This window comes from Mizuhopecten yessoensis, unplaced genomic scaffold (assembly GCF_002113885.1).
Source record: "Mizuhopecten yessoensis strain PY_sf001 unplaced genomic scaffold, ASM211388v2 scaffold6135_1, whole genome shotgun sequence".
NCBI classification, from domain to species: domain Eukaryota; kingdom Metazoa; phylum Mollusca; class Bivalvia; order Pectinida; family Pectinidae; genus Mizuhopecten; species Mizuhopecten yessoensis.
The window spans coordinates 1,691,867-1,715,801 of record NW_018406397.1 but is presented as its reverse complement, the minus strand read 5'-3'; the positions used below and the strand labels follow the sequence as shown (position 1 = coordinate 1,715,801).

Below are 23,935 nucleotides of genomic sequence, written 5' to 3'. Positions count from 1 at the left end.
TTGAAGATAACAGAGGAGCAAATTTACTCGACCGAGAGATTCATTTATGTACATTAAAGGATCAAACTAGTCTTCTTGTCTCATCCACATGGTGGTGTACACTGAGCATTCAATTTTAATTGCCACGACAGAATCCAGGGGTGCAGAGAGCTAAAAGTGAGCGTACGTAACCCCTGAAATATCGAGGATGGTACATATTTTTAGCTCACCTGGTCCAAAGGACCATGGTGAGCTTATGCCATACCGCAGCGTCTGTCGTCCGTCGTCCGTCCGTCAACTTTTCCTTTAAAATGCAACTAATCCTGAACGGCCAAGTAGATTTTGACTAAATTTGGTCTGGAGCATCCTTAGGCCAAGGGGACTCAATTTTGTATGAACCGTGGGTCTGGCCCCCCAGGGGACTGAGGGGCGGGGGCCCAATAGGGGAAATATCGCAAATTCTTTAAAATCCTTCTTCTTCTGTAGGAATGAAAGGATTTGGTCTGAAGCATTCTTGGGTGAAGGGAAACCAATTTTGTATAAACAGAGGGTGTGGCCCCCCAGGGGCCTGAGGGGTGGGGCCCAATAGGGAAAACATAGCAAAATAATCTTTAAAATCCTTCTTCTTCTGTAGGAATGAAAGGATTTGTTGTGGAGCATCCTTGGGCCAAGGGGACTCGATTTTGTATAAACCGTGGGTCTGGCCCCACTGGGGCCTGAGGGACAGGGTNTGTCCAGGTACAATGTATACATAGCTGAATTGCCAAATAGCACCTATGACTGTAAACAGTCAATGAATGTCCTAGATTTTTATCATGTGATATGCATGTTACTTATACTCTATAATGCCTTTGATATAAGTACAATCTAAATGACTGCTGTTTTGTGCTTACCTACTACACATATACTTAATAAGTAGACACATTCAATTACCTGGTATTATACTTTTACTGTAAAGAAACATGGATGAGTATCTGCATGCATGCATGTTTAAGTAATTTGATGTAAAGAGATTTTCTCTGTGACGTTTGATATGTAAATTTTAGAACGCATTAAGTTGACTTTTTTAAAATCAATTGTCAATATCAGTTTCAATTAAGTTGTTCATTAGTTTGTTGAAGATAAGTCATTGTGATATTAATTGACTTTATTAGTTAGTTAGTCATAATTTATACAACAAGATTTGGGCTATATAGAGGCATTTGGTATACTGTAAAAGAGGACATTTTTGCAGTGTGGAAATGTTCAAGTTTTTTCGCATTGAGTAAATTAGTGCCAAAATATCCACACATGAATGATTATATATAGATTATAGATAAATAGAATACATAGTTTTTAGAACTATTGCCAACATAATGCTGCAGCATGCAATCACTTTAAAGGGTCAAAACGTGAATATTTCCATTCGCCAAAAAAAGAGTAACTCAAGGAAGACGCATGAAGAAATTTAAAAAAACAACACTTGGGGACCTATAAATATATTGGCGATAAGCAAGTTCAAAAGTTGGTAAATAAAAATGGGGCATTGTAATGGCGTTTCCTTGTAGTTGACTATATACAGGTTTATTTTGGGCTGTAATGTCTTTGTATATGTATAGAAAATAATTTTACAGAATCGTCATGATGCAAACCTTACCTTGTATGCAGTATCAGCTGATGTTATAGAGACACGGTAGTCTAGTGGTAGGACACCGGGCTCGTGTCCATAGGGTTGCGGGTTTGAGTTGTTGTACGGCACTGTGTTGTATCTTTGAGCAATATACTTTACTCTGCTTGTTCCAGTCTACTCAGCTGTAAATGAGTATGTGGTTGGGCAGTGCTAGAATTGTTGAATGCTAGCTGTAAGCGCCGAAAAGACAGCTGCGGCTGTATGCTCCCCAGGGAGTTGAGAAAGGTATTGGCTGGTTGCAAAGGCCCTATAACCACGGATAATAATTTGTGAACCGCTTTGAGACGACCTACGAGCTAGGTTGTGATAAAGCAGTATATAAGAACTTCGAATTATTATTATTATTAATTTATCTTGAATTGTCTTTTCAAATCAATCAAATTCAGTTGGTGACAGATTATTTTGGCTTAGTGTGCTTTTGATGTAGCATATTCATATTCGTTTCCAATGTCTGTTTCAGCCAATCGGTAAAGAGTATTCATTGGAGCAGCGACGTTGGTCCCAGCTTGTGTTACTTGTGTGTGGTCCATCCCGAACATGTATCCGTCTGGAAGGTCGAGGGTCATGTACCTAAACTCAGTTTCAAGCAAGTCCGCAAACTCAATGTTCAGCCTATTCAGCAAGGTAAAATCCTTTTGTATCGAAACACATTTATATATGCATGTTTTTTTTTTGTTTTTATTCTAACATGTCAGCTAGGTTTTAGAAACCCTGTTGTTTCACCTATAAGTTTCACTAAGCATTTTATATTTTCCTAATTAGAAAATTTGTTCACGAAATAAATGTCATTCTAATTTGTAATCAGTAAGGACTATGATATAGCTTAACAAACTGTGTATCTGTCAACATAGAGGATAAAGTCTCAGGTGTTGCATGACAGGTGTTAATCACAACTGACATCACAGGTGTCATTATCACAGGTTTCATTTCTCCTTGATGGTCAGACTGTAAGTTTGAACAGGTATAAACATGTCATTGTTGTGATTTAATTGTAAGCCATGTTAAAACAGTCTGAAGTATCTATATATCACATAGTCATTTGATGGCATTTGAATAATCTAATTTGAATTAAAGTTATTATTTGAAATTGAAATTGAAATTATTTGACTTCCAATTATAAACTTAAGTACCATATTTGCCCTTAAAAGAACACATGCTTGATGAAGTATTTTTACTGTAGATAAGAAAAAATATTTACTGCGGTTTTTGAAAAATGTGTTGACTATCAAATCATCATGCATATTAAATATATTAAGTTCATGTAAAAAACACATCAAACTATAGGAAAGGCACATCCAATATTGGTACGATTGAATGCTTCAACTATAGGGTATAATTTAGAGCCACTTTGGCAATAAACAGATTTCATTGGACCTGAGTTTAAATATTTTGTGAGGTACAATACAACATCTTCAAAACCAGCATTATAATTTGTACAGTGGTACAGCTGTGGCAATATCTGTTCTAGTGAAATTGTTCTAAAATTGTGTATCACAATGTTTCGCCTCAAATTTCAAAATACAGTGGGTTAAGTTCTAATCACTATCTCTAGGTTGATTAGTATATATTGTATAGGATCATATCGCACAACCAGTGAGTGTTTATGTGTGACAATTCGACGACTAGTACGATATGTACTCTGTCATCTTCGTCAAACCCTAGCAACATTGATCCTTGATAGCACTTTGTCCGTACTTTGTTAGGATATTTCTAAACTTTTTCATCAGGTTCATTAAAGCGGTTATTCCCTAATTTTAGGGATGAGTACGCATTAATTCCTTGCTCAGGGGCAAGAAATTCAGCCTCTATGTAAAGGGCACCTGCACTGCTCCTCGGTATATACATGTATGTTGTCCATATACCATGTGACTTGCGGTATATCAAATAACTTGTATGTAGAAAGTGCAATTACACAGCACACCTGTAACATTGATTGGAATTAGGACTGAAGGTACATACTAATGTATTATATTTCACAGGCTGTGGTGCAGGATTTGTTTGTATGCTACAATATAAGCTGTGTATAATGTGTCAGCTTTCAATCAGATTTGATTCCAGAACTTGATAGCATTTAATATCAACAAAATGAATGACCCACGTTCCCCCTAGACTACAAGCACCAATCTGAACCCTGGCTATTAAACTGGTTGCTTTCCATGAATATTCAGCAGATTGTATAAATCAATGCCTCAAGTGGAATAGACAGTTATATACATGGTTATATACTTTGTATTTCCTGTTGTAAAGAGCATGACTGTCTGAACCAGATTCAACCATATATGCAGTGATACAGCAGAAATACTGGATTTGTATCATGTTTCCAATTAAAGTACCATATCAATGACTTGGCAAGTCCAGTTTAAAGATGCAGGTTGAATGAGTTCAGGGTTAACATGATGATTGTTCCGGACTCACATCCGAGACACATCCGAAAACTAAACATTGAAATTACACACAGAAACTAAATTGACTGGAAGCCCTCCAAACTCTCTTCCTCCCTTATATCTGTGATGTCATTGCAGAGATTGAAAAGAAATTAGGCAGTTAGGATATTTTTGTCATATTGTATTCTTTGAGCTGTACATGATACATTGTACAGGTGTATATGCAAATGTATGTAATCTACTGTGTTCACACATCCTGTGTCTGTAAAGTGTGATGGTCAGTCCTTCCACAGCTGGACAGTCCCTACACCAGTAATACTGGCCTATACTCAGTGATCAGGTTGAGAAAAGAGGCTTATATATTGTGTCGCCATCACATAGGATATATTGATCACTCAGCTTAGCAGGTGTCTCAGGTTCTAAATAGTCTTTTGTTAAATGCTTATTGATTTTGGTGATCCATAAGGATTATTGAGAATTTAGGGTCAAAATTGGTCATGATAATTATGATTTATTCCATTAAGTGGTCAGTGGACTTTTTCAAAGATGAGAACTATTGGACAGCAGTGAGTTACATTGTTGTTATAGTTGGTGAATTTTCTGCATCTGATTGGTTGGTTTAAATATAAAAAAAGAACTAGATTTCTTATATATTTCACATTATATTTTTCTTTTTTGCATAAATTTCTGTTGGAGGTACATTTCGAGTGAGGTTGAACACGCACCAAGGTTAAAATGCATATATGGCTGAGAGTCGGGCAATCTTCTCGAAACTTTTTAGAATAATTAAGCACGATTATACATTGATAAGTACATGTATAATACAGTAAAGCCCACTTATCTTTTTTATCTTAATGCCATAGGTAGTAGTAAGGAATTCTCTTACAAACAACAAACTACATAATGAATGATGTCGTTAATGACCTTTAGTCATATATACTCTGGGGTTTGTAATATAGAAAATATTGTTTGGCTATATCAATATCTTAACCCGTATCAGACTTAAATGTAATACTGTAAACTGTAACACTATCCTGAGGCCTGAAGCCCAAATATATCATGCTGAGACCCAAATATCACCTCCAGGACTACAGTTCTACTCTGGCTGAGGTTATGTCTGTCCTTCATTTCGCTATTAGAGAGGTATAGGTGTATGTACATAGACAGATGGTTTGATACAGAAGTTACATAATATTGATTTTGTATTGTTAACAGGTGGGTAAGGGTATACATGGCTGATAAAGTTATTAGTACTAACAGAGATACATTGTACTGTCATCATTATAATAAATAGTTAACAACATCAATACCTACCTGTTAGCTTAATTATCTATTTCACTTGTCTGCAGGACTCACTTTTTGCTAATTATTTGATGGTATTTACACAGAAACAACTTATTTTTCTGCTCCGACTGACTTGTTCAAGGACAGCTCCAGACACACTATTATAGATTGATTAGGGTTGGTTGTAGGCTGTCCATCTGCCCATGTATTACTTCAGGACATAAAGTGTATGTCATGCTCTATGACCTAAGCTGGACAATTTTGTATGAGTACCCTGTATGATTACAGAGTGTTAGGTGTTATATCTATGTCTCATCCCCAATGATATAGAGTTATGGCCCTTTGTTCAGCGATCTTAACTTAATCTGGTGAATATCTCGTATACTCTGTCAAATTAATTACATGAGTACTTCTTGGAATTGCAGTTCTCCTATCTGATAATATACAGAGTTATGGCCCTTTGTTCAGCAATCTTAACTTAATCTGGTGAATATCTCGTATACTCTGTCAAATTAATTACATGAGTACTTCTTGGAATTGCAGTTCTCCTATCTGATAATATAACTTCTTGGAATTGCAGTCCTGTCTGATAATATACAGAGTTATGGGCCTTTGTTGATGTGCTTCACTTTGTCTGGGTCATATCTCGTATACTATGTCACCTACAATTTCTAAATCTGTCTAACACTTTTTGGGTGGTTAAATGATACACTAAAATTATGTCTCTTCTCCCATAATTGGTAGAAGGCGAGAGAGTTATCCACTGCACTACACGACGACTACCCAGTTTTGTAGGAATAATTAAGACTTAGTTTGTTTTTAACACAAACATGAATTGAAAACTTTTTTTGCGAGCTTTCAAAAACATCTGTTTCCTTTGTCAAGCAAAGAGTGCAAAATAATTGTTCAATTCCTGTTTGTATTAAAACAAACTTAGTAATACCAAACTAATGAATCTTTATTCCGAACAGTGTTAATTTAGCATTCTAACAACATTATTGTTTATAGTTGTTATTGGCTTTTTGATGAGGTCATGTTAGATGCTATGTGATGGTGTAATGCAAGACTTGCTATCATAGCTCTAGTTTACCCTCAACTTTCCAGGTTGTCTTTGGAATCCAGGCCGGGACATTCTGTGTGTCCTCAGTAAACAGCAGTGCAGCTTCTTCTTCAGACATACACAGAACAGGGGCAGCTATGCCTTCCCTCCCATAGAGAGGTAGGTTCATTATATCCAGACAAACAAAGAACAGGGGCAGCTACACTACAATTTCCATTGCATTGTGAGGAAAATTTAGGTACATTATAGTCACAGACAAACCCAGAACAGTGGCAGCTACAGCTTCCCTCCCATAGAGGTAGGTTCATTATACCCAGACAAACCAAGAACAGGGGCACTTATGGATACTCTCCAATAGAGAGGTAGGTTCATTATACCCAGAAACACGAACAGACCAGGGCAGCTACAGCTTCCCTCCAATAGAGAGGTAGGTTCATTATATCCAGACAAACCAAGAATAGGGGCAGCTATACCTTCCCTCCAATAGAGAGGTACCTGGTAGGTTCATTATACCCAGAAATACAAACAGAACAGAGGCCGCTATAGCTTCCCTCCAATAGAGGGGTAGGTACTTTATACCCGCAGGTACATCATAGTCCCAGACACAAACAAATCAGGGGCAGCGACACCTTCCCTCCCATAGAGGGGTAAATACAGTATAGCTACAGACAAACCCAGAACAGGGGCACCTTCACCTTCCCTCCAATAGAGTGGTTGGTGAATAATGTTCGGAAACACCAACAGAACAGGGCAGCTACAACTTTCCTGTCGTAAAGGACTAGGTACGTTATACCTGTATACAAACCCATAGAGAGGTACATGTAGGTATGTTATAGTCCCAGACACAAACAGAACAGGGGCAACTACAGCTTCCCTCCAATAGATGGGTAGGTACATTATACCCGGAAACACGAACAGAACAGGGGCAACTACAGCTTCCCTCCAATCGATGGGTAGGTACATTATAACCGGAAACACAAACAGAACAGGGGCAACTACAGCTTCCCTCCAATCGATGGGTAGGTACATTATACCCGGAAACACAAACAGAACAGGGGCAACTACAGCTTCCCTCCAATCGATGGGTAGGTACATTATACCCAGAAACACGAACAGAACAGGGCAACTACAGCTTCCCTCCATTCGATGGGTAGGTACATTATACCCGGAAACACAAACAAAACAGGGGTAACTACAGCTTCCCTCCAATCGATGGGTAGGTACATTATACCCGGAAACACGAACAGAACAGGGGCAACTACAGCTTCCCTCCAATCAATGGGTAGGTACATTATACCCAGAAACACGAACAGAACAGGGGCAACTACAGTTTCCCTCCCTTCGATGGGTAGGTACATTATAACCGGAAACACGAACAGAACAGGGGTAACTACAGCTGCCCTCCAATCGATGGGTAGGTACATTATTCCCGGAAACACAAACAAAACAGGGGTAACTACAGCTTCCCTCCAATCGATGGGTAGGTACATTATACCCCGAAACGCAAACAAAACAGTTATGTCTACCTACTCCTTCTCCATTTCCTAATCACATAATTCTGGTCCTGCTGATCTGCTTAACCTAGTATAGAGTATAAGTAGTGGACTCAATTCTGTATCCATGCCAAAACAAAGTTCTTCTTTATACAAAACTGGTACTTGAAAAATCCATGTCAGTTGATCCTGTCTGGAAAGTTGTTATATACATGTTTACTTGAAATTGTCATTGATTTCCATAAGCATTAAAAATGATATTATACCATTTTCAGAAAATATTACATACAATGTAACACATCCTCTGAAATAGAAGTTAATACTTAAAGGGGAGAAAGCAATCTTTATGTTTTGTTAGTGAGAAGATTTCCTGTATTTTGTTTTACTGTATTATTGTTTAAGTGGTAAGATCGAAAGTGGTGCCTCGTCCTTTAATTAATATGTAAAGGGTAGAAAGCATTCCTCCTGTTTTGTAAGTGTTGATATTTTCTGTATTATTGTTTTACTGTGTTTACGTAGTGGTAAGATCAAATGTGGTGCCTGGTCAAAGGATGGAAGTCAGCTGGTGCTGTGTGTAGGGGCCATGTTACTGGTGAGTACATAGACATACAACTGGTGCTGTGTGTAGGGGCCATGTTACTGGTGAGTACATAGAAAGTCAGCTTTTGGATGCGATGGAACCCATTTATATAAACTTTATTTAATTTACAACAATTATGAAACAAGTTTTTAGCTCACCTGCCCGAAGGGCAAGTGAGCTTATGCCATGGTGCAGCGTCCGCCGTCCGTCCGTCAACTTTTCCTTTAAAACGCTACTTGTCCTGAACGGCCTAGTAGATTTGGACTAAATTTGGTCTGGAGCATCCTTAGGCAAAGGGGACTCAATTTTGTATAAATTGTCCCCACCCCCCCTGGGGGCTGAGGGGCGGGCCCAATAGGGGAAACATAGCAAATTCTTTAAAATCCTTCCCCTTCTGTAGGAATTAAAGGATTTGGTCCATATTTGGTCTGAAGCATCCTTGGGTGAAGAGGAACCAATTTTGTATAAACCATGGGTCTGGCCCCCCAGGGGCCTGAGGGGCAAGGCCCAATAGGGGAAACATAGCAAATTCTTTAAAATCCTTCTTCTGTAGGAATGAAAGGATTTGGTCCATATTTGGTCTGACGCATTCTTGGGTGAAGGGGAACCAATGTTGTATAAACCGTGGGTCTGGCCCCTGGGGCGGGGCCCAATAGGGGAAATAGAGGTAAAACCTGTAAAATCCTTCTTCGACCATCGGGATTAAGGGATTTTATCCTTATTTAGTCTGGAGCATCCTTGGGCCAAGGGGACTCAATTTTGTATAAACAGTGGGTATAAACTTCAAACAGAGCCCCCACCCCTATGGGCATAGGGGTGGGGCTCTGTTTGAAGTTTGTTCTCGCTATATCTCAAGTAGTGGATGGGTCTTTCTGAAATTTCATATGTACTTACAGCACCTACCATTGAGTGTTATATCTTTACCTATACCAATTATTTTAAACATATTCAGGTAAGCGATACATGCCCTCTGGGCCTCTTGTTACACCTTAAACTAATCACTCTTGTTGGCCCAGATGTTAGTGCACGGGTGGTCTTACAGTTGGAGGTAACTGGAGTACCCGGGGAAAACCCATGTGGTCAAGCAGGTGACCCTATACCTTTTCATGTCCAATCGATGAATTGAACCCTGACCGCCTTGGTGAAAGGAAAGTGCGCTATCCACTGCGCCAACCGACCACCCTTTTGAACTGAATCTGTAAATTTGTATAACTGGTTCCAGTTTTCATAATTGCGTGTAATTCTGATTTAGTGGCTTGTAACAGGTCATTTCTCCCTGTTTCAGATTTATACATGGCCAGAGATTGATGTGTCCATCAGTGACTTGACCCCCACGGCCTGGAGGATACCCAAGTAGGTGTAAACTGAAGGGCTGTAGTTCAAATTTGTTTAAACCTAAATTGCTCATCTGTGTTTGATGTCAAGCTCTATAAAAAAAACTATCTCAAACATGTAATATTAATTATTTATGTGAAACCAGCTTGATGGTGTTTTATAGTGAATTGCATTAAGAGGACCACATTATCAAAAAATATTTGGAGATTACTTTATTAATTGTTATTTTAATTATTAAGTACTAATAAATGTATACTGGACAAAATAATATGTTCTGTTTTGTCTGTGTCAGACTATGCTGGTTATATTTTGTAATACTGATTTGTTTGTGTAGACTGGATGGAGGCGTTTGTTCCATTGTGTCCCTGTCTAACGACGCTGTTGTATGTGCTGCAGAGCTGCCTCTGGAATCTCTGTGTAAGATGCAGGACACCTTCATAACACCAGGTAAATAGATAGGCCAAACGAAGCATGTTCTGTTCTCTGTTAACTTACCTTCCTTTTTTTATATGCTGATTTTGACTTTTACTGTTGAAATGCAGAGGTTTGTCCTATATAGCTTGGAATTGACAAATGATCATGGTGCAGTGAAATACAAGATGGCCACCGTTCAATCTGATTGATGGAGATAAATTTCTTTTTCGATGTCCATTATGACCTTGATCACACATTGATAATGATTCTGTCATACTGTTGTAGTCCTGAAAATGTGTCATTGTACAAGACGTCATAGCAGCACACATGCTTTAACGTTTTATAATTCCTCAGAAGTGTGTCAGTTTAAAGTTTCAATGTTTCTCTTATTTTATTATAGCTTTTATTTTCACCTTGGGCTCACACTACCAAACTACTTCAGGTCTATCGGACCTTTTGTTGTTCCTGCAATAAGGAACATTGATAAATTATCTTCTTTGCAAGGTTTAGCAACATATTATTGGTATCATTTTAGGACACTTGTATTTTCAGACTTGAATCAAAATGGATCTGGTTTATCACCTCAATCTGACATCATCTCTCCTAAAGGAGGATCTAATTCATCACTGAAAGATACGCTGCTTAACTTACCGCGACATCCAGGGGTAAGTATCATATAAGTTGATTGTACTGTGACGTGTCAAAAACATGGAGTATTATACTGAAGAAATAATCCAAATCAAGAATAAAAAGACGACTTTTATTGTCTTTATAAAGATTTCCTTTGTAATAATGTGTGTCTAGCAAATATTTACTGATTTATGGCTACAAGTGGATGTAAGTCAAATGTTCTGTCAGAAATAAAATCTCATGTTGTATAAGAAAAGCATTGTTTATTGTAGTGTGTGTCAAATTTCCTACTTACAAACTTGAATATCTAGTGGTTTTAAAAGACAAATATATGCTTGGTTAACTTTTGAATATTTGTGTTGAAACTTCACAGACATGTGTATTATGACTGGATGTTAACAGTGTAAGGTTCCAAAAGCAAATGTGTAGTACCATAATGTATGTTACCATAGATGTACACCATGTCAAAGACTTGGATGGACCTAGTGACTTGGGCAGTATGCCGTGTAATGAGATTTGGTGAATAATTCTACATTCTAATTCATTTGAGATGTAATTACATGACATTTGATTGGTCATTCAAAATCATTTGCGACAGTATAACAGTGATAAACTGTTCGCAAATTTCTTCTTTGCAAATAAAGCCTGGATGGCAATCATAAATGACTTCAATGACCCCAACTTGATTACTGAATATCATGATGTCACAAAATTAGCCTGACCCTGAAAGGTTAATGTAATTCTGCCGCACTTCAAAGATTCCTGACATAACCAATCCACGGCAGATTGACCCCAAAATTTAAGGATATGCTCAAAAATATCTTAAAATTGTTGTTTATTTTTGTGGTTTTAAAATATATGAATTGGAATGGGGGTAATCCTACTGTATTTTAAATTTGTGGCAGTAAAGCATGATTATACTGTCACAAATATCTGCTCCGCGTCCCTTGTAAAATTGATTCGTGACAGACAGTATAATCATGATATACTGCCACAAATTTCGAAATACAGTAGAGTTATTCCCTTAAACTGTCTGATAGTTATAATTAAGTCAGGTTTCCTTTATTGCAGAGTCTTATAGAGGCCACCAGTCAGCTAATCGTTGTCCAGCTGAGGGCCAATAAGGAGCCCCAAACGAGCTGCTGTACGGGGGTCAAAGGGGTGCTGACCCCGGACATACTGTTGTATGAGGTACGGGACAGATAATCATTATGTACGGTATTCTCCATAATATGCACCCACTCAATTTAATGAAGGGGGCACTTATTAAGTGATTAAGATAAGAAACAGGTTGTCACATTTTCCATTAATGCGACATAACTATTAGACACTTTCCCCGCAATTACTCTAAAAACTTTGTTCTGTTTCTAAACACTGGAAAGCTGTCTTGTCAGATCACAAGACTGGCATCGGATGTAAAAGGCATGCATGTAGTACTGTATTTTGCAATGGAGGGTGTTTTTGAGAACTGGGAACCTTACTTGAAGAAAATCCCAAATGGGGAGGGACGCTTACTAGGGGAGAGATGGTAATTACATAAAATAGAGTATGTGTATTAGCTTAATAACTGGACCCAGCTGTTCAAAGCATGGTAAATTTAGTGACAAATAAATACAAAAAATTAAAATAGTTCAAAAATAAAGTTTGCTTCAAAAATTGCATGTATAGCATTTCACCAAATAATATATTAACCTCTTTGCATTTAAATTTAATTACAGTTTTTGGTTTACATGTATCTTTTCAGTATTTTTTCTGGGGACTTTTGAGGGCTAATAAAATTCCCCATTCCCAATTGAAACTATTTCATATTTAGGCCTAACTTCCAAAATTTGAAGTTTACTCCTGAAAATTTCCTTCTCAGTTGGTATAATGGGAAAAAACACTGTTTTTTAACAGGAGAATCAGCAGTGTATAGTAGTAGGCAGTAACAACCAGAGCCTGCTCCAAGTGTTTGCTGTGGACAACAGCCGGACACTGGTCAAGGTCCAGGAAATCGTGAGTAATTTAAAGAACTATAATATTTCAATTGATTAAAAAAAAAATGTTTTCCAAACAAAGCTTGAAATACCAAAATGACTACTTACAATATAGGTCTCCACTAAGTGCATAACAATTTAAGCTCAACTGTCTTGAAGGGTCAAGTAAGCTTGTGCCATGGCTCTGTGTCAGCTGTTTAATATATAAGAAAATGTTCATTTATAGTCAAAATCATTGAAGTATAATTGCAACAGTATGTATTTTTTAGTTTTTCACAATGATGTATATCACAACCGAAAACAATCTTAAGAAGATCTAACTTGGGGAAAAAAATGTTTTCACCCTCTTTAGGATCAAGAATAATTTATACTGAAATTTACATATGTTACAAACTTTAAAGCATAATATCTAAATCTTGTTTAAAATTGACATTGAAAAATTACAAGTGCACTATGCCCAACTGGAACATAATTCAGATTTGCCAAAGTTGCATTGCAACCATTGCATTGAATATGTATGTAACTATCCATATTGCTTAAAAGCATTCTCAAATTGAAGGTATTTGCTTTCTTAACCTATTTGTAAAGATAGAAAAGACCTATTTGTAAAGATAGAAAAGACTTTCAGTCAATCTTAAAAGGAATATTGTTTTTGCTGATGATTGAACTCTGATAAATTGCATTTAATTTGCATAGATGACAAATGATGCTTTTATCAACCTTCAAATCTTTTCTTCATTCTGATTCCATTGCATTACAGCAACTGAACAAGGATGAGCGCCCCAGAGGGATTTCTAGCCTCGACAGCCCCCAGTTGGCGGGTTACCAAGGGATACTGTTGGCGGTGGGTAAGCGGACGACGGCCAGTGCACTGTTCCCATCGTCGTCAGAGAGTACTGGGGACGTCCGGCTACAGTTCGTCCCAGTGTCCATAGGTTGGTATGGATTCTGTCTGTGTTACCTGTATACTGTTATAAAGGTATTACATGTGTCAGGAGCACCTGTTTATTTCAATAACTACTAATTTTAGGAAGATTTTAAACTAACTGCGTGAACATGTCTTGGCAGACAATGTTATCATTTACTTTATTTCATATGAAATAAGGGGGAAAATATTTTTCGATTTTGTTAATAAAATTCAATTGAGCATATATTTCTGGAGTTTATTTTTACTGCAACCCTTTTGGTGATTCAATTAAAATATTTTGTTCACATTCTCAAAAATTGGGGTGTTTCTAACCTTTTGACACGAAAATGTCACTAAAAACATAAAAAAATATTATCAACATGCACACCTGTATGTCATTTATAATAGACCTAATCCTACTCTTCAAAAAACATGTCGTTGCAAATCAATCTGAAACCTATTCTGACAACCTGTTAAACTGTCATTGAGTTATAATGGTTTAACACTGTATCTGGTATTGTAAAGTGTCTACCATCAACCAGTGATGAAATATATATAGTATCTACCATCCATTTGTTGTTGGAAAATGTTTACGTTAATCTCACGCGGTGTCATGGTTTTAATTTCTGACGAGTAGACAGATCTGCTATGAAGGTTCTGGCTGAAGAAAACATGACAGCAGATCAAAGTATGCTAGAAAACCTGGTCCCCTCCAAAACGTCGACGCCTGCCGCGCAACCTCAGAAAAAGACAATAAAACTTCAGTATTCCGTTGGAGAGGATGACACACAATTGGATCAGTCAGGCGGCCAATCAGAGCCCTCGTCTCTTGAACCGTTCAGTTTGATCAGCAATGGAATCTCTGAGGCTAGCACTCAGCAAAAATCTCAAAATGAATCTGTTGATCTTTTACTTAAAAAACAGAAAACTGTTTCAGAATTAAGAGATTATTCTGACACAGACTCTGCCAAATCATCGCCAAGGGAGACATCTCAAGATTCTGAGGAATTGTCACCAAGAGAGACAACTCCGTCTACTTCTACATCTCAAAAGAAAAAGATAATTGTTGACTTAAACGAATCTGACACTGGTGATAGTGATTTAGAGACAGAAACTACAGAATTCTCAGAACAAAAGCCACATTTCAAAAGTCCAGAATTAGATAAATATTTAGAAGACAATGTTGGAATAACTGACATTCCAAACTTATCGAAAGACTGTAAAGAAACCTCGCCCCAGTGTGAATCTAAGAACACAGCCAGGAAGGTTAGCCAGAGCGAGAGAGATTCCGGCTATACAGATGCGATATGTGATACCTCTCCTGAACTCTCTGTTGGAGAAGCCAAGGGAAGACTGAAGGCCAACATGTCAATTGAGGACCTGGAGCGAGAGATACAATCACAGGTATAATAAGCTGGTGATATATCTATTTAGACTAGACTACTAGTTACTATTATCAAAAAGCCTGTCTCAATTTCTTTTGGCAGAAGATTTATTACATGTTCACAGAAACCCATGTTATAGAAAACTTCATTAGATTAATTAATAAACAAACTATTCTTGGATTCTTGATGAAGGCTGATTTGCTTTACATGTAACTCCTTCCAAACTTCTGATAATTATTCAATTGTATATAAGTGGTTTAAGCTTGGACTGTGGGGATAAAAGATAAAATAAAACAAACCTTTCTTTAGGTAAACAGAAGTGTCCTATATGTGGTGTACCAATTGGGCCAACCTTTGTATAGTGACCACTCAATGTCGTCAATAACTCTGCCAATAAAATCTCGACTATAACAGATAAACAGCTGTTTGTAACGCTATTGATACAGTGTATATTACTACTGATACAGTGTATATTACTACTGATACAGTGTATATTGTAAGCAGTATGATAGTAATAATCTAAAACTAATACATGTACTTTCAAATCAAATACTTTTATGAGGCCCAAATTTCTTGGTTTTCAGAAGAAAACCCATTTCTTGGGTACATAAATTCATGGATACCACTCAGACGGTGAATTGCTTTATATCAAACCTGTAATTTCTTTGTGGACCTATGAATTCGTGGATAAGGATTACCCATGAAATCAATGAAATTAAAATCACACGAAAATTTGTCATTTCAAAGTGGTTCTTTAATAAAATAATCTTACTTTGTCCGTCAGAATGCCCACATAGAACAGTTACAGACGAAGGTGGACTCGCTTTCTAGGTAGGTCTGGCATTGTTTAAAGTTAAAAGAATTTATGATACTGTTAACATAGATTATAATAGTGAAAGATAATGTCGTCCATGTGACTGCTTAAGTTAAGGCTACATGATTAAAGGCAATACCACATTTGTTTATTTGACATCTCAGATTGTACTGCATGTATAATGCTTATGAAATGTTTTGAAGAGGATAACTCTATCTCAGATTTGGAGTAAAGACTCATGTGCAATATAGTATATATCCTTAGATTCTGTAAAGTATGTATAGGACATAACATGATGTGATTCCTAAATAGTGCAGAAAAAAATGCTTATTGGAGAAATGAATATAAGGATATGTATCAAGAAGTGTGACAACACATTGAAACTATCAACAAAAGACTTTTTTGACTAATTGGAGAATTTTCTCTCTTTAGAATCGTGGAAGAAACATCGATGGTTTTCCCAACTAAATATCAAGCCATGGAAAAGCCAGGTAAGTTCTACTTTGTGTTAGTTTTTATGTGTAGCTTATCAATGTTGTAGTTTCCATCTTATTTCTCACCTCACTTTCACCCACTATAGACGGTTGTTTTTGAACTGTTTAATTAGCCAGAGATGTAAAATGATGAAAAGTTAGTGGTATGACAGGATGGATAGCATTTCTAGATAGAGATAATATAATATACACATTGATTGTTGAAGACCTGTAGCCTGATTACACACGATATACAGAGCAAGCAACCATAATAAGTATACCCATCTGAAATTCTTTTTACAAATATATCTGAAACTTTTTTGTTGGATTTCAAAGTACTGTAGTTTCCTATATTTACATCCATGATTTGGTCAGTCACCAATTGAAATTATGATTTATGGATAAAAAATCTTATAAAAAATCTTTGCAGTATATAACATTAGATACCATCCTTGATAACCTAGGCGAGTCTCATTCTGTACCCTTGCAATAAGTGTTAGTAGGATCAACCAGGGGTTGCTGTCAATGGTTATTTGCAAAATTTATTCCATTTTTTTTATTACAAATTTCTATGCGTATGCCCTAATAGTGAGCTTATGAACAATATACCGTATGACATATTTTGCCTATGGCAAACTTCTCTTGATCCTGTTAAGGTACTGTATACCAGGATATTTTCGCGGCAGTTAAAATTTCGTGTTTTTTGCCTGCCGTGATAAAGGCCGTAATAAGGGCAAATTTATCATAACAGCAGACATTAGTTAACAACATAATATGCATAGTAATTAAATGTGAAGGGCGAAGTTAACACTGCCTGGGCGAATATGGATTGATATTGAAGGATGATAGTTTGACAGGGCGAAAATTTCCCAGTATACAGTATATATGTTACAATTTCTACTGTATTCATGAAAAAATACCTCCCGTATAAAGTGGTTATTGATTTTTTAAACTGGACGACCACTATTTCCAGATGTTGTCACTGTGGTTTGCCACTGTGAGGGAGCTAAGGCCAGTAAGAAGACATTTCTACTGGACAACAAACGACTGCCATTGGATGTTCTGAAACATGCGTTTGGTCTTTCTCTTGTGGAACTCTATATTGGTGAGAGTATTTGTTTTTTATTTGGTGGTAACTTGTTCATTTCAATTTTAACTCATTCACCCCTAAAGACACATTTGAACTCTCCCAAATCAAAGGTTGGAATAGTTCATTATGAAATTTCAGGGGTGAATGAGTGAATATTTTTTATTAACAGAAATGATATCAAACAAAACCTGTGTCATTGTATCAACATTTGATTCAGGTTTTTCTGCTTCTATTTGATTTCGGAATACCAGTAAAAGTGTTATTGATTTTGTTGCTACATTTTTGTGTAATTGTAATATATTTTTTCACTCCAGATGGTGAGTCTTTTGTTGTTGGTGCCAACATAGATGGGTACATACCGGTGAAATTTGATCCTTCGTCTACCGTAGAGGTTAGCGGTATTCTGCAGCCAGCATCCGACAAGGACAGTACTTCCGAGGACATGGGCATCGGAGGAATAGACAAGGAGGTCACATGTTAGAGCACCTCATTGACTGATAATATCAATACAAACAAACAGATTTTATGAAGAACATTTTGTTAACAAATTGACACAAAGAACAAATCTCCACAGGAAATGTCAAGTGAAAATTTTATAAACTTTGACAAACTCAGATCTGATCAACTGTTTTTGAATCTCACTCTATAATATCAACAGTTTGTAGGTTCATGCTCACAGCTGTTGTTGAGCTCTTGAACAATCCTGATTATTCCAGTCCACCCATCAACACAAATGGGTACATGCATATTGGAAGTCATCTTGAAAAATGATGTTCTTTCAGGTGAGAGAAAGTGACCTATTTCTCACCACAGTAATCAGGTTGATATGTACTGCTTTATGTGCCACAAGTTGAAGGTCAAATTTGTTTTGGTTGAACTAGTTGTTGTACATATCATATGTCCACCCAGCTGTAAGAATTGGTACTCTTTTTACTGGGAAGTTAACCTGTGATAGTTTAAACATTCCATTCTGCGATACTGGCGACATTTATAATATACAAGGGTATAGCACTATGCAGATTGATGTTTTTTCCAGTGTTGACAGAGTACAATTATGAAATAGTCTAATTCTCATGATTTATAAATATATATCTGTACCTGCATTCCAACCCTTACACCATTGCCAACTCCCCCAAAAAAGCATTTGGATGTTGCAGTGTGTAACAGACCATATGATCATAACAGAAAATTGTCTGTTGATGATATTTGTACCTGGATCCAAGTTTAAGTGTTATATCTTAATATATAATAATCATAAGGAGAGGAGTTCCAACCACAACACAGCTCAGTTGTCACCAGTTTGAGTGGGTTTTTGTTTGGCCATTTAATTTTGACTCTTTAGCTAGTCTTCATGAAGACCAGGTCCTGACTCGCTAAAGATTGCCCAGGTGAAAGAGGCTTGATTGTAGATTGATTGTATGTCAGTAACCAAAGATTTGTTTGCACAGGAAAAGGTTGGAATATCAAGTGGTGCATACAGCATCTACTTAGATCAATGCCGGGGACAATATTTAGATTGAGAAATCAGAATATAAGTTAAGTTAGTGACTTAATTTCATACAATTTTTTTTTTTAAATCCATTCACTTTCTCACCCGAGGTGTTCTTGACACAAAACAGAAACTAGTCATTACTGAATAGGAGTTTATAAAGTGTTAAGTAGTTATATAATTGTGTTTATACTGTATATCAAGTAAACAAGGTTTGAACATTGCTATGCCTTCTAGCAATACATGTTGACTAATAAAAGCTGTTAAATACCGTTATACTAAATGTAAACATATTTCTTGATGTAGTGGGATGGTTTCGTCAATTTATATGAAATTTTCAATCTAAACAAATGAATAATGTTCATACTTAACTTTTGATACAGGGTATGGGTGGTTTTCAAAATCATTATCATAGCTATATTTGCTTGCCACTTTGGTTTAATATATGAGTAGAATTTTCTAAAGGTAATTCTATTTTAATTTTTAATTTTTTAATGCTGTAAATGTTTTGTACAGATTTGATGCTTTTGTGACTGATAATCTGTTGTTTTACTTAAATATCGGAACATTTACTGAAGTACACACTTTGTACATGCATTGTAAGTTGAATAATCCATATACACTAGAACCTGGTTATTTGTTGTGCAATATTTTGGCATTGTACAGGGCTTTGGTAATGTAGACAGGGAGGCATGTTATATTGAAATTTTTAAAAAGGAAGGTCAAAATATTGTTGATAATGAGGTTCCGAATGAAAACTATCACATTATATTGCAGTTTAACTGTGACTGTCCAGGTGTTATTTACCTTATCCATGACTTTTTTCTGTGTCAAAATGCTTATTTTAAATTTTTGTTGTATATTTGTTTCTGTTAACTTTGCATTTTTCAGAGCTAACTTCTATGTTCTTTTGAGATATGAAAAGGTTACTTGACAATCTTGTTAAATGTAAATTACATTTGACGATACATTAATATTCCGAGAGACAGAATAAAGAAAACATGCTTAAAGCAAGCTAAATGTACATGACTTAAAAAAAAGTAATTTTCTGGCAATGGAAAGTCAAGAAGTAAAACATATACCTGATAATGTATGTAAACATTAGAGGTTTACAAAACTGATATTTAGAAGTTTATGTTGACTTTCATTGTTTACATTATGATGCGTAAAAATGATATATAAAAGTATGTGTTCAGTTTCTACAATCTTAAATGTAATAATTTTACACATTAAACGTACAATATTCCTCATTTGATGAAATGTTAGATTATAATACATACCTGTTAAGGTGCTGTTGGATGGAAGGACTAAACAAGTCACAGTATTTAAGTGTCACCCTGATAAAACACAAGCTGCTTCTGACTTACTCCATATAAAGAGTTTCTGTTTAGCTTATTCAGTAGAGAGTGAAACTAGTACAATAGAAGTCCCAAGTTTGACTCCTAGTGGAGGCATCGAACAAATATTGACCTGTTTTTTTGGCACCAATGTTGTGACCTTGGAAATATTGAGACTTTTACAGGAATTGCTATGACCACTGGAAAACTTAGGATGAGTTTTTCCTGAGGGGAAGTTTGTTACTCTTGTAAAATACTAGCTGCTGCCTATCGACTCCGCTATAGATAAATTTACTTCATTTGGTAGACATAAGGCAGACATATCTGGCCTGTCTATAGCTAATGCACTACAAAACATAATATGTTACGTAAGGAAATGGTATGTGTCAATATCTGGTCGAACCATTATAAATAAATAAATTTTTACAGCATCATCAACTCAATAATCACATCAGGTATTTTGTTTATACATGTATACACATGTAACCTTTATTATATATTTATACAATCAATTACATTTCACTATTAGCTTAATTTCAATTTTACTTTAAAAGTTATAACAGTATTATTAAAAATATTTACAAGGAGTTTTACACCTGTAGACACAAATTTCTTGTATCAACATAGTACACTATGTATATTGATTTTTGTTTTTGTATGGTATATTGATTTTTTGTTTTTGTATGGTATACTGTTGAATACCTATTGTTGCACTGGTTTATCAGTTTGTACAGCTCTGCTGGTTTGTATTAAGACCATCACTGCTACTTTGTAAGTGCATACTCATTGGTTGGTCATCTAACACTTGTAAGGGACCTGTTACATGTATAAACGCTCACATTCAGTTGTTTGTGATGTGCAAAATACTAAGTAAAGTAAGAAAGAAAGGTATACTTTTAGTCATTCAACCAAACTACAGAAATTTCTGTAGGCGTCATGAAGAAATTTGGTATGCAGGGTCCTCTTGGTCCTTAGCTGTGCGTTCTCTCATTTGACATGCATCAAATAAAGAAAAAAATAGAACATTCTTTGTTTTAACCAATATTTCTCAGAAACTACTTACAGGTTCATTATTAGACTAGTCATACATGATCCCCTTGATCTGAAGTTGTGCATGATGCAATTTGAGTTTGATCAAAAAGAAAAATGGCACTCGGTAGCTATCTTGGATATTGTATGTGAGGTTTGTTACAACTATTTCTCGGGAATAATTGAAAACTCCTCAATCCCTTTTTGTGCCAGCTTTCATTTCTGTTGATTTCAAAAAGTAAAATGGACACCAGGCTATCTTGGAATATTATAAATTATTTCTTGGACAGCATGATCAACTTGGTCTATAATTGTGCATGGTCCGATTTGAGATGGATCAGCCCCTCAAAGATCTTGTCAATTTGATTCACAGGATCCTCCTTGTTAGCTCAGTTTGTGTATTTTGCTCTAGACAGAAACACAGAAATGAAGAGAAAAGATCTTTAATACCAGCAACATTCCAGGATTTTCCAATGGTTGGCGTCAAAGTCCCTCCATGCAGGTTTAAGGTGCATTGGCAAATTAAGCCCTTGTCTGAAAGTCGTTTGACAAACTGACATGAAATATGCACCTACATAATGTACATAGCTTATATCTATGCACTCTATGTCAGAAGGAGCATTAAGTACTGCGTTTTCTTTCAGTCCCTAAATCATGCCTGTCTGTCAGAGTTGTCTTGGTCAGACTTTGCAGATGTTTCCATTATTTTAATACATGAACATGTACTAGAATTTCAAGTCATAAAAATTCTTGAATTAATAACTCTTAAGAATTACTACAACAATACATCATATGTAGGTCACTATGACCTATATTTTCTGCTTCACTGACTTGATTTGTACTTTGCATTTAGTTTAATTTCCTTCAAAGCAAGAGCAATGTATACTTGTGCATGTTTTAAAAATATTTTCAAGATTGCTGAATTGATAAAGGACTATCCCTGAATCAAAATTCACTCGTCAGAAAATGTTTCTATATTGAAACAGTCAATGTGCATATTTCAATGAAAAGAACAGACTTTGACAGCTACTGCCCAGTGATCCCTAAGGGCTCATCAATGATGTCACAATATTGATGTCCTAACCAGCACCAGAATCCAACCCAATGCATTCACGGTGCTAAGAATGCATTTGGACTTTGGTTATGACATACATGTATTAAACAAGTGCAATGAAAATATACTTTTCATATTTGTCATCAAATTCAGATACTTCTCACAACCTCAAGCATACTGGTGGTAACTAGTAATCTCATCAATCATTCTAGACATTTTTAGTTCTTGACTTATGTGCAAATCATTTTTGTTTTATATTAAACCAAATTTCCAAATACATAGATATAGTATCCAGAGTGGCATATTTTCTCTCAGATTATCTTAGACTATATGGCCTTTGGAGAAGTCTCATTCTAATGGTTTATTCTCAAAAGAAACAAACAACAATTTAATAAAGAGTTAAGTCAATCGGGAACCGTCGGCACTTTCCGTAAACGAGAAAACACTTAGTATTTTCTCGTTTACGGAAAGTGCTGACGGTTCCTGATTGATAAATAAGTATACCTGGATTGCATTTTGAGATTTTGATTAATTTACCATACAAACAAATTGTACCATAATATCTTGTATGTGATACAGAACAAGACTAACAAGTACCACATACAACAACACAAGGTCAAGTTTGTGTTATTGCTGCATTAAATTGTCATTCCCTTTGCAGATGTAAGATAAAAACTGACACTTGATTTGCTAGCTGTGATCTAGTGCTTGCTGTGGTCTAGTGGGGATACATTTGCTATATTTCAATGAATTTTTGATGTATACCGGGTAATAGAAATGTCACATTCCATATATTTGAACATTTTAGCACATGTGTCATAGATATATATTTTATTTGTATGAGTTACACATGAGTCATGTATCTAATATATTTGTGTGTGTCCAGTGTCATAGATCTTAATACATGTATGTGTAACATAAATATATTTACATGTATATGTAACAAATGTACGTAAGTTAAAACTCACAACTTCTGTAACAGTCATATGTAAAAAAGCAATATTTTCTCAAATTAAAAATAGAATAAGCCTAAAACGAGTTGCCCTTGAAGTTTTCTTTCTACTTGTAAGTAGCAATAGATGAAATTCTGATAGTACTGAACATTATTAGCTCACCTGGTCCGAAGGATCAAGGTGAGCTTATGCCATACCGTTGCGTCCGTCGTCCGTACGTCCATACATCAACAATTTCTTTAAACGACTTCTTCTTCTTAACCACTAATTGGAATTCAACTAAATTTGACTGGAAGCATCCCTAGGTGGTGGGGATTCAAAATTGTACAAATGGTGGGGCTGACCTCCAAGGGGGCTGAGAGGAGGGGCCAAAAGGGGTCAATTTGGCTATATTGCTTTAAGCGACCTCTTCTCTGGAACTTAGAAGTGGATATCAACCATATTTGACTGGAAGCATCCCTAGGTGGTGGGGATTCAAGATTGTACAAATGATGGGGCCGACCCCCCAGGGGGCTGAGGGGCGGGGCCAAAAGGAGTCAATTTGGCTATATTACTTTAAGCAACTTCTTCTCTGGAACTAAGAGGTGGATATCAACCATA

At 36.2% G+C, this 23,935-nt stretch overlaps 1 protein-coding gene across 5 annotated transcripts in view; it reads left to right on the top strand.

Annotated features, from left to right (window-relative positions):
- The window catches only part of LOC110451568 (WD repeat and coiled-coil-containing protein-like), a 33,882-nt gene extending 13,181 nt beyond the window's left edge, over positions 1–20,701 (top strand). For all 5 annotated transcript variants that reach the window (XM_021499669.1, XM_021499666.1, XM_021499665.1 and 2 more), the window contains 14 exons: positions 2,109–2,272; positions 6,421–6,535; positions 8,389–8,461; positions 9,735–9,802; positions 10,119–10,231; positions 10,751–10,863; positions 11,900–12,019; positions 12,725–12,823; positions 13,565–13,739; positions 14,349–15,115; positions 15,881–15,927; positions 16,343–16,401; positions 17,357–17,488; positions 17,788–20,701. In XM_021499669.1, coding sequence (XP_021355344.1) covers positions 2,109–2,272; positions 6,421–6,535; positions 8,389–8,461; positions 9,735–9,802; positions 10,119–10,231; positions 10,751–10,863; positions 11,900–12,019; positions 12,725–12,823; positions 13,565–13,739; positions 14,349–15,115; positions 15,881–15,927; positions 16,343–16,401; positions 17,357–17,488; positions 17,788–17,954 — 2,212 coding nt within the window. In that variant the 3' untranslated portion in view covers positions 17,955–20,701. The remainder of the gene's footprint in view (positions 1–2,108; positions 2,273–6,420; positions 6,536–8,388; positions 8,462–9,734; positions 9,803–10,118; positions 10,232–10,750; positions 10,864–11,899; positions 12,020–12,724; positions 12,824–13,564; positions 13,740–14,348; positions 15,116–15,880; positions 15,928–16,342; positions 16,402–17,356; positions 17,489–17,787) is intronic.
- Positions 20,702–23,935: the final 3,234 nt, after the last annotated feature.